Source organism: Pongo abelii, chromosome 14 (genome assembly GCF_028885655.2).
Source record: "Pongo abelii isolate AG06213 chromosome 14, NHGRI_mPonAbe1-v2.0_pri, whole genome shotgun sequence".
Classification (NCBI taxonomy): Eukaryota; Metazoa; Chordata; class Mammalia; order Primates; family Hominidae; genus Pongo; species Pongo abelii.
This window is the reverse complement of record NC_071999.2, coordinates 25,771,142-25,783,183: the sequence shown is the minus strand read 5'-3', so window position 1 is coordinate 25,783,183 and position 12,042 is coordinate 25,771,142. Positions and strand designations below refer to the sequence as shown.

General features: G+C 41.8%; 1 protein-coding gene across 3 annotated transcripts in view; it reads left to right on the top strand.

Moving 5' to 3' along the window:
* Window positions 1–12,042, top strand: part of MIPEP (mitochondrial intermediate peptidase) — a 159,506-nt gene that overhangs the window by 122,903 nt on the left and 24,561 nt on the right. For 2 of the 3 annotated variants that reach the window (XM_063714639.1, NM_001131265.1), the window contains 2 exon segments: window positions 6,629–6,750; window positions 10,227–10,300. In XM_063714639.1, the coding sequence (XP_063570709.1) occupies window positions 6,629–6,750; window positions 10,227–10,300 (196 nt within the window). 3 annotated transcript variants of the gene reach the window in all.

Below are 12,042 nucleotides of genomic sequence, written 5' to 3'. Positions count from 1 at the left end.
CACAAAGGTGTGACCATCAGGAGGATAGGTCATGGGGCCTCCTGAGAGTGTGTCCACCGCAATAACTGTTTCACTTAACAACACTTTATATTCCAAATGGAGAATTCCTGTCTGTTGGGCATTGTTATTTCATGGGTTTTGGTAAACTGTCAGTAGGGACTTTTTATCAGTTAGAAGCACTAGTCTCCAGTGATGCATGGAACATGCACACACATTGAGAGAAAGTGAGTGAGAAAGAGACAGCATGGACGTGCGAGGCAAATAGAAGGATATGTCCTCTGCTCTACATTGTGGTTAAATCGTTAAACACTTCTGGAGTGTTTAATGTATCTTTTTTAGCAGACCAGTGATATTGTACACAGAGAATGTGAGAACTCAAAATGGTCTTTCTATGAAGACAAGCTCAGGAACTTGCTTCTTCCTGCCTTGTTATCCTGATTACAACAGGTGCAAGTGTGAACAAGAAGATTATATGAGCTCATACAGTATTACTAGCCCATTGTTTGTTTAGAGTCTCTAATGCTTGAAGGAGATAACATACTCAAGGAAGCCCTACTCAGATTCTCTGCATGATCCAGACCTGGAGATGTGGTACCAAAATTAGCCTGAGAAGTCTTACATCATCTATCAAATAATGTAGTCAAAGAACTATTTTTAAAAACCATTTATAGCCTAAGATCCAAATTTGTTTTTAACACTGTAGTATCTTCTTATCTGCAAAACAGATATGGTAGAAAGCTCAAAAGAATCCAGCGAAGAAAAATACTTCTGAAATAATGAATAGGATTATTCCATATCAGAAGCGTTTTTGGACAGTTGTTGTGTGGTGGCCTTGAAATGTACTCTCTCGGACAGTGTCACATCATCATTGGTATATAGTCAGCGTATTTAATATATTTCACTACCATTCTTACCCTAATACCACTCACTTCCCTAGTCAAAAATAAATTACTTAAATGAAACAGCCCTTATAGTACAACCCAATACACCGGTCTTGTAAACCAGAAATATTATTCCTGGGCTCTGCATCTCAGCCAGATGTCCAGTTGTCAGTAACATTGAGTGTCATTGTGAAAGAATCCCATGGTGTCCATCTGTCCATCCATTCATTCAGCAGATTGCTATTGAGTTCCCGTTGTGCTTCCAGTACTGCAGTAAGTCCTGACTTGGGCACAGTATGTAGGCCATGCCCTTAGGAAGTTTATAACACACATCAGAGGAATAGGTTGCATTTCTATACTCATGGTTTATAGGGGTCCCCTGCTTATTCTCAAGGGATATGTTTCAAGGCTCCAGGTGGATGCCTGAAGCTACAGATAGTACTGAACTCTATATATACTATACATACATACCTATGATAAAGTGACATTTATAAATTAGGCACAGTAAGAGATTAACAGCAATAAGGTAGGACAACTTATATACTGTAATAAAAGTTTTATGAATGTGGTGTCTTCCTCTCTCAAAATATGTAATTATAGTACACCTGCCTATTTTTGGACCAAAGTTGACCATAGGTAACTGAAACTGTGGATAGGAAAACTGCTATTACCTTTTCACTTGAGTTGGGAGGACTACTGTTTAGTCTCCCTCAGTATCTGTGGGGAATTGGTTCTAGGACCCACCCCCCCACCATGGATACCAAAATCTGAGCATGTTCAAGTCCTGTGATTGGCCATGTGGAACCTGCAGATAGGAAAATTCGGCCCTCCATAGATGCAGGTTTCACATCCCTGAAATACTGTATTTCCCACCTGTGTTTGGTTGTGGATGCAGAACCTGCCAATATGTATTTGACTGTATTCATTGAAAGAAATCCACGTATAAGTGGATCCACTTGTGTTGTTCAAGAGTCAACTGTATAATGTTCCAGTGATAAAATCATTTTAAAATAAATTTTAGCTAAAGTATTTCTACATTTATAGCTGGACATGAAGAAATTGTATACTATTTAAGAGTATAGTTGGCTGAGCACAGTGGCTAACACCTGTAATCCCAGCACTTGACAAGGTAAGCAGATCACTTGAGGCCAGGAATTCAAAACTAGCCTGGGAAACATAGAGAGATCCTCATTTCTACAAAAATTTTTTTAAAAAATTAGCCAATTATGGTGGTGCACACCTGTGGTCCCAGCTACTCAGGAGGCTGAGGTCTGAGACTACTTGAGCCCAGGAGCTCCAGGTTACAGTGAGACATGCTCATGCCTCTGCACTCCAGCCTGAGTCACAGAGTGAGACCATGTCTCTAAAAAAATTTAAAAAGAGTGTAATTGGGAGAAATGGTTAGTTCCATTATTTCCATATCTAGCACACAGTTAATGAGTGCTTGCTCTGCACTAGCCCCTGTTCTATGTTTGAAACTGAAAATAGATAGTAAGTAAATGGCTCATTGCTACCTTTCCATTTCTGGCCCTGGAAAATCGTGGCATTAGAGTAGGGCTATAGGCAAGTAAAAATGATCAAAGAGCCTTCCATTCTCTGGAGTTCTAAAGCAAATGACCATATCCATGGGTTTCCAGACAGGCTGCTTTGCTGGCTCCAAGTTTTGTCTTTCGTGTGGGATCACTGAGATTATCTAACTCAAGGAAGGTTTAAATAGGCATGCCTTGGGACAGCAATAGGATTTGAAAATCTATGTCTCTCACCGTAATAAAAGGAAAACTACAAAGATGTTTGCATGGTTTGCCTTTGAAATCAGATCCACACGTTAAATATCCTGAAGGAAGTGTGAAAGCTTTTATCCATCTGACAAATATCCCTTAGGAAGAAGAAAACTTCAATTTAAAAGGAAGAGGATATCATAATTCCAGAGCTTAAGATGAAGTGCTATATTTTATTTTTCCAGATGAATGAGTGAAATGGTAATAAGGACTTAATATTAGGTTGAATTAGCAGGAATTCAGCAATTGTGTTCAAACAACGGTGGAATTGTAGGTCTTAGTCAGCCACAGACTTGCAAACCCATGATGAAAGGTGTAAGGTGGAGATAATTTATTTAGCATGTCTTGAGGTGTAGTCCTGAACCCAAACCTGTCATTAAAGAGCAAGACACAATGGGGCATGTGTGTGCCAGAAGACCTGGTTTCAGGCAGGGGGGTCAGGATAAGGCAGACCCCTGGCTGTCCAGGAAATGATGCATGCACAAATCCTGATGTCTCTTTCTACCATTCTGAAAGGTCTTATTTTTATAACTCTGTTTATGGGGGATGTGGGAACTCAGTTACGAGCTGATGAAACCAGGGAACTTAAGACATTTCTTAGCTCAGATCAAATGCCACTATTGAAGTGGGCCTGCTTTCAAGATAAAACAAAGCTGTATTCAGCCTGAATCTAAACAGAATTAAACTCTGCTCTATACTGCAAAGGCTGCCAAACTAGTTCTGGCAAATCACCATGAAGAAAATGTTTCAAAGACAAAGCCCCTTAACTGTATGCTACAAATTCCGGGGCTCGGGGCTTCCACCCTGAGAGACGCTTATCATCAGTAGTACAAGTGCTCGTATCTTGGTGGAGTATCAGATTAAAACAGCAGGCTGTATTCCATTACAGAAGATACCCTCACATCCAAACTGCTTTCCAGACTGCTTCATACGAGAAAGGCTACCAGTGGTCCATGAGTTCTTATCATTGAGTAGATTAGGATTCCAGCATAACAGAAAAACTGACAAATACCCCTTTTAAATAAGACAGAGTACATTGGACTGTGTATATGTTGTAAATGAATTCTAAAAGCCTTTTGACTAAAAATGTAGTTATTCAAAGTTTGTTATACTAGAATTTAATTCATAGATGGTCCTAGGCTCTTTGCTTTTGTTTTAAATACCACTTGCATCTTAATAGGATGAAAAGTACATGTCTACCTTTCTCTGCCCTTCACTATGCTGGAGGGACCTTGCTAGCAAAAGACTATGCAGGCCACGTTTTGAGTGTCCAGCTCCTCCCACCTAGGGCACAGCTCTACCAAGGGCATGGCATCTGTTGCACCTCCAGCAGTCTCTGCCCCACTGTTGGTTGTGTTTTCATGGTACTGTTTGGGGATGGCACTTGGGCCTGAAGTTGGGGTATCTTGTGAGGTAGGATACAGGTCTAGTTGCTGTGAGAGAGACCCAAAACAATAGCTGTGCAAGTGCCCCTGCCCAGCACAGGAGGCAGCTGCCCCCATTACAGGCCCACACTTCTGACTGGCTGCATCCCCAAGGAGGAAGGGGCATGGATCATTCCTTCAGGACACCACTCACAAGGCGCCTGCCTGACTTCCAATCATATCTTCTTACAGAAAGAGGAGAGCGGATGTGGAGGTGCACTGTGTCTCTGCGGTGCTGGCCCCATGTCCTAAATTGATTGCAGTGCTCCTGCACACCTTGCTTATGACAGAGCCCTTGCCGAGCCCAAGCAAATTAGTTGTCTTGGAGAATCAGACATAACCAGAGTCACTAGCATTACCATGCGTCTTTTAAGCCACTGTGTAGTGAATATAGGGAATATGCTGCCATGTTCCTGTGATGAAGTAACCATATATTAAAAAATGTTTCTTCCTTGATATGTTAACTAGAATTCATTTATCTAGTTTATAGAGTTGTAGCAAGGATTATACTTTGTTCATTCTTTATTTTCTGGGGAGTTAACAGATTCATGAGAATGTTGTTATCATGGTTAAAAAAAAGTTAAGCTTTTTTAAAAAGTTGTTTATTTATTTTTTAATTATTATTATTTTTTTGAGACAGATTCTTGCTCTGTCGCCTAGGCTGGAGCGCAGTGGCGCGATCTTGGCTCACTACAACCTCCACCTCCCAGGTTCAAGCAGTTCTCCTGCTTCAGCCTCCCAAGTAGCTGAGATTGCAGACATGTGCTGCCACACCTGGCTAATTTTTGTATGTTTAGTAGAGACAGGGTTTCACCATGTTGGCCAGGCTGGTCTCGAATTCCTGGCCTCAAGTGACCCAGCTGCCTCAGCCTCCTGATGTGCTGGGATTACAGGCGTGAGCCACTGTGCCCGGCCCAAGCTTCTATTTTTTAAAAGAAATGTTTATGTCAGATAAAGACAGAAGAAAGTGGATGATTGTCGTGTCAGATTTGTTTCAGAAAAGTAAAAATGTTAAAGTCCTAAGTGTAGCCTTTGAGGACAGTTTTCATAGTCCCAGCTTTGGCTGGGGTGACGTTACAGCAGATATACCATCGCAAGCTCGTGTGCTGTGCTTGCATAGCCCTGCACCTGCTGATGAGTCAGAATGGAGATGTTTTCCACTTTAGCAACAGAAAAAGAGCAGTATTCATAGGAAAAGAAGTTTCCAGTGGAACAGTGTCCTTCCATGAAAATCCATGTGGCTTTTCCTATCATAACTACATCATTGTCCTGAGATACAATGGATGCTCTCTCTCTGTGCCGGACTCCAAATTCTCTCCTCCAATGTTGTTGACCAGGCGTTCCAAGTGGGTCAGAACAGATGTGCACGTCCACCCGGCTCCACCATTGGCACTCCTGCCACCGCCTCTAGGCTGTCTTCTCTACGTTTCTGTGACAGAAGTGAATCCCAGAGTGATGAACTTGTACAAAACAATTAGGTGTCTGCTTCTTCCTTCTTATCATTAGAAAATAAGTGGAAGGAGCTTAGAGAAGGAGGGACAACAGTTTGTTCACCCTTCTTCCACTGAGAGGCAAGTTGCTGGTGATTATCTTTGGTTCTTAGTGTTTGTCTCTTCTAAAAAAAAAAAAAAAAAAAATGCATTCCCAGATTACCCCTCTTTATATAGTTATGATTTTTAAATTCTGTCTCATTTTTCTTCTGCTCTGTGACTTTTTGTTTTGTCATAAAATGTGATTATGGTAAAAACATGGAAGGTTTTTGTGTTACAAAAACTAGCTCATGAAAAGCAGTTCATGCAACAGAGAATCATTGCAGAGTACAACTCTCTGAACTAACTAAATTATTAAAAATAAATAAACTCCTGACTTCACTGTTTTTGTAGATAGTCATGTGAAATAAAATGTGTTATAATCAGTGTAATTAAACTCACTTAATGAAGAAGAATAACCATATATTTGGAGCAAAACATATACATCTATATGTGATTATATTTATGTGATACAAAATTTTCTTTGTGTATGTCTTGGTGTGCTAGGGCTGCCTTCACAAAATACCAGAGACTATGTGGCTTAAACAACAGAAATTTACTTCCCACTGTTTTGGGGGCTGGAAGTCCAGACCAAGGTGTCAGCAGATCTGGCCTTTCCCGAGGCCTCTTTGGCTTGCAGACAGCCTTTCCTGTGTGCCCACACCCTGGCATCCACCTTTCCTCCTCTTCCAAGACACCAGTGAGATTGGGCGAGGGCCCAGTCTAAGAGCTTCACTTTTACTTAATCACTTCTTTGGAGGCCGTGTCTCCTAATAAGTCACATTCTGAGGTATGGCTTTGGGTTTCAACATGTGAATTTTGAGGAGACACAGTTCAGCCCCTAACAGTGTATAAAATGTGAAAATATTGATATCATAGGTGACATAGCCTTCTAGGGTAAAATGCAAATGAAAACATTTACGGGTCTCTCTGTGTCTCCATTGTGTTCTCACATGTGATATTCTCCAAGCAGAAACTGACTTGTGTCCCGTGCTGTGTCTCTCTGTTCTTGGCAGGCCTGGCAGCTGCGATTCAGCCACCTCGTGGGGTATGGTGCTAAATATTACTCTTACCTCATGTCCAGAGCGGTCGCCTCCATGGTTTGGAAGGAGTGTTTTCTACAGGATCCTTTCAACAGGTAAGGGGGTAAGTTCTAAAATGTCCCCGCCTTGGACCACAGTAATTCCCCACTCTGTTACATCTGGAAGTCGGGCTCAGAGAACCGCAGCCCACGTAACACAGCCAAACCTGGCAGAAAATGGCAGTCTCCCCACACAGCCTCACCCCTCTTGGCTATTCCCACCCAAGCTTGCTCCTGCTTCCTGCAGCTGACCGGTGGCCCTGGACATCCCCCTACCCTGCAGCCACTGTGTAGAGGTGGCTGTGTGGTACCTGAGGGAACCCTTGTATGAGGGCTCTTGTGCTACATGAAGCAGCCCCTGCTGCTCCTGTGGGTTTTCTTGGCTTTTTTGACCTCACCACATGCTACGGGATGCCCACCCCTTTCCACAGAATGGAGGCAGAACAAGGCACTGGAGAGGCTGGGGGCATTGTCAGGAGGAAGTAGGGGTGCCTAGGATCAGTAGTCCTGCTTTCCCAATCTCTTTCTAAAGGCCAGGTAGTGGTTAAACTTCCATTGGGTGGAGAGGTACAGGAGATCCCTTGCTTCCTGGAGGGTGTGAGGGATTCTGTGCTGTGGCTGGGGGATGCAGGGGATCCCCTGCTGTCTGGGGGGGTGTGGGGGATCCCGTGCTATCTTGGGGGGTGTGGGGGATCCCGTGCTGTCTGGGGAGGTATGGGGATCTTGTGCTGGCTGAGGGGTTTCGGGGGATCCTGTGCTGTCTGGTGGGGGTGGGGTATCCCGTGCTGTCTGGGGAGGTGCATGGGGTCCTGTGCTGGGTGAAGGGTGCGAGGGATCCCGTGCTGTCTGGGGAGGTGCAGAGGATCCCATGCTGGCTGGAGAGATGTAGGAGATCTTCTCTTTGCTCCCTGATTTGGCCTCCTGATCCTCCTAACAGGACTCCCTATAACAATAGGAACCAAGAGGTTGTCAAGTTTGGGTCCTATGATTCCTTAGAAGGCTCTTTCTTTGAAAGAAAACCAGTAATTATAATCTGGTGTCAGAGTTGTTTATAGCATTTATCTTCTCACCACACAAATAACTACATCTCCAAATTCTTTTCAGGGAACTTTGGCTGATGAGTGCTATTTTTACTGCTTTATCTTGGTTTTTAGAGTGTCCTAGAGTTTTCACATAGTATTCACAGCAGTCTTGGCAGAAACCAGCACTTTTTATAAGAGAAAACTGAGGCTCAGAGAAAACAATTTGTTCAGACGTCACCATCAAAAACTGGACTAAGACTATAATCTAGGTCTTCTCATTCCTGGTTTCTTCTCCCTCCCACCTCCACCTCACCCTCTCAGTCTGTCATACAATTTGACATAGACTTGGATTTTTCTCAGCAGTAATCACATTTGTTTCAAATTATTTGAGTCTGAATGTGATGTCATAGAATTTTTAAATATTTTGCAGCTTGGTACTCACATGTATTTTGTCTTCTGCCCTTTGCAGACTGTATGGACATTTGGTCTGCTCTTCAGATTTTATTTTTAAAGGATCTTTAGCCAAACTTGACATCAGTAAATCAGTTTCAGGGATTATAACTTTTTACTGTAGATTTCTATACAATAGGCAAAATATCATCTTGTTTGAAGTATACTTTACTAGAAAAGCACATACTGTAAAATATATACGTTTCTAAATATTTATATCTTGTTTATGTGTACATTCTTGCCTAGACATGTAGTTGCCATACTTTTACGGGCATGTTAAAGTAAGCTAGTAAAAATGCTCACTGGACTAGAAAATTTCTAACCTCTGTCAAAGTCTCCTTTTTGATCTCACTCCTGAAAAATAACCAGGCTGGAGCCTACATCAGAAAGCCAGGCATTGCAGAGCTGAGGCAAGCCAGGAGCTAGAGGCCTGTGGGGAGGGATTTGATTTAGGGTCAGGGCACTACATCCGATGGCTGAGAAGGGCCTTGGAGCACCCCAGGCCAGGATTCAGGCAGGGCCCCTCAGCACCCCCTGCCCCTGAGGGGAGGCTCCACCTCAGTCCAGGCTTCCTGCTTTGCTTAGCACTCACTTCAGGATGTGACCAGGGCTAGTGTTTGATGTCAGCATGTTTTTGTTACTGTAATGCTCTCAAAAAGTTTGATTAAAGACCATGTTCACAAAATGACCCACATGTAAAGAGGCTCCAGAGCTTCTCAAATGGAAACAATATCAAAATTTATTTAACCTGTCTCATCATAGTGTGTAGTCATGTATGTTAAAGGATTTTGCATTTTTCATAAAATACAAAAGAGTAGTACTAAATAACTTGTTTCCAGGTCCCATTAGTTTGGAGGATTTATGTCTACAAAAATTATTCCAAACCTACCTTCACGTATTGTCATAAACAGTGTTCCTTGTGGAACTCTGTCAGGTAGGCATATCCAGGTGACACAGAGTACCAGAAGACGGGAACAAGGCAGCCTCCACTGTGCCTTTACCACCAGCACACTCCAGTGGAGTTTGCTGATCTGTTAACTGTTATCCTGAACCAAGGTTTTCTGGTGTAATTAACCTTTTCCTGCCAGCTTCTCTTCCTTCACTCTTGTTTTAGAGTGTTCTTTTTCTCTTCTTTATTAGGTGCCATCACAAATTATTTCTTAATGGTATAATTTCAAGCCTCATTTAAAATAATCCTAAAACTATTTTTATAGAGAATAAAATATAATATTTTACTTATTCTATAACAGGAGTCCCCAACCCCCAGGCCACAGACTGGTACTGGGAACTGGGCCACACAGCAGGAGGTGTGGTGGGTGGGTGAGCGAGTGAAGCTTCATCTGTATTTGCAGCCGCTCCCCATCCATCTCCTGTTGGATCAGTGGCAGCGGTAGATTCTCATAGGAGCAGGAACCCTATTGTGAACTGCGCATGCGATCCTTATGATCCTCTCACAAGCATCTAGGATGGGCGCTCCTTATAAGAATCTGAGGCCTGATGATCTGTCACTGTCTCCCATCACCCCTGGATGGTACCATCTAGTTGTAGAAAAACAAGCTCAGGGCTCCCACTGATTGATTCTACATTATGGTGAGTTGTATAATTATTTCACTATATATTATAATGTATAATGTAATAATAAAGTGCACCATAAATGTAATGTTCTTGAATCATCCTGAAACCATCCCTCCCCCATCAACCCTCGTCTGTGGAAAAATTGTCTTTCACAAAACCAGTCCCTGGTGCCAAAAAGATTGGGGACAGCTATTGTATAATACATAAATTAATTATTTTTATAAAGTGAGGTCTCTTGTTAACAAAACAGATAGCCAAAAGTATAGTTATCCTCTTACAGGGAATATGTCACACCTGATTTAATTTATTTTAGAACAATTTAAAAGCCAGAATTTGATTTTTAGAAGCAAGAAAATAGGGGCCAAATTGTCACATGGTGGCAGCTTTTATGAATATGGCGTCAGTGTGGCTTTCTTTGAGAATTCAAGACAAGTGTGAATGGAGGCTGTGCAAGCAGGAGTCTGTAACAGATTCTCTCTTCCCCAGGGCTGCCGGGGAGCGCTATCGCAGGGAGATGCTGGCCCACGGTGGAGGCAGGGAGCCCATGCTCATGGTTGAAGGTAAAACAAAACCAAAATGGCACCATCTATAATGAAAGCTGATTTATGTTTTCTCCATATTTTTTTCATTTAAAGAAAATGTTTTAGGCCAGGTGTGGTGGTTCATGCCTGTAATCCCAGCACTTTGGGAGGCCCCAAGGAGGGTGGATCACCTGAGGTCAGGAGTTCGAGACCAGCCTGGCCAACATGGTGAAACCCTGTCTCTACTAAAAATACAAAAAATAGCTGGGCGTGGTGGCAGACGCCTGTAATCCCAGCTACTTGGGAGGCTGAGACAGGAGAATCACTTGAACCCAGGAGGCAGAGGTTGCAGTGAGCTGAAATCGTGCCATTGCACTCCAGCCTGGGCAACACGAGCAAAACTCCTTCTCAAAACAATAAATAAATAAACAAATAAAAAAGAAATGTCTTAGCTGTACATTGTGTTCTAAGCATCTGTCTCACTGTGTCCTAAGTAAATTAATTTTTAGTTGCCATGATTTATTCAAGTACCAGGATAAAGATTCAGGTTTTAGCTTTCAAAATGTTACTTATACTCTAATAGAAAAATTTTTTATTTGTCATAAACTCTTAGAAAATTTTCCTTTAGATTTTAACAGGTCACAGTGGTTTTTTTTAGCCTAAAGAACTCATTTATTTTTTATTCCTTTATTTCTTTTTCTGAAAGTTTAAAACTACATATTTTCAAGAAATTCCAAGGCATTGGGTTAGTTTTTTTTTTTTACCTGTTGAAAAATTAGAACTTAATATCTTTAAGGTATCACAATTCTTTTTTTCTATGTAATTTTCTCAGTAATTTTTTGAGTATTTTTACTGAAAATTTAATTGTAAATGGAAGTGGTCATCATGATTTTTCATGTATGAATATAAGAACATTGAAACATTCTTACAAATATTTATAGGAAGATATGAATGTTACTGGATAATCGCAATATATTGATGGTTATATTTGCAGCTGAGCTTGACTATCTGAAAAGTTTTCTGGCTATCTGAAAAAGTGCATATAGGAAATAACTTTCAATATTGGAGAAGTGTTTTCATTGTAGTAATTGAGCGGGTCTGGGTAGTCATGAGTGTGACTTAAATGTCTCCTTGCCTAAGACTGTTGAATCTAATGCCTGTACTCCTTTTTAGCAGAATTCCAGATTCTTGCCTTCAGCCATTCATTTATTCAGCAAATATTTGTGAAGTGCCTTCAGCCATTCATTTATTCAGCAAATATTTGTGAAGTGCTAATTATGTGCCAGACATGATTCCATGTGCCAGAGGTGAAGTAGTGAAAGACGCTTAGACAAACATTCTGCTCTTTTGGAGATTGAATTCATTCCATCAGCTTTGTGAAGAGTGAGGAAGTGTGCATGCTGACACAGCCATCATTTACAGCTAGTCCTTACTGGCCCTTATTGAACTTTCCACCTCTGGGGACGGTTTTAGGGATTACCATGTATCTGTTGATTGACTCTTCTTAGTAACCCTATGAGGTAGGAGTTATGATCCCCATTTTATAGACAATAAACAGGTCAGGTCTTCTGCTTATGTAACAAGGCAGTATGTGGAAGAGCCAGGGATTGAACCAGGACCTCAGGCAGCAGACCAAGCTCTTCAGCTGCCTGTACTGTCAGACAGGACATCTAGTTCAGGATCTATTCCAGGCCCAGGCAAAAGTGAAACAATAGGCACATCATAATAAGCTACTGATTGTGGGTACATTGTGTACTTTTGGCTGGTGGTTGGTAGCACCA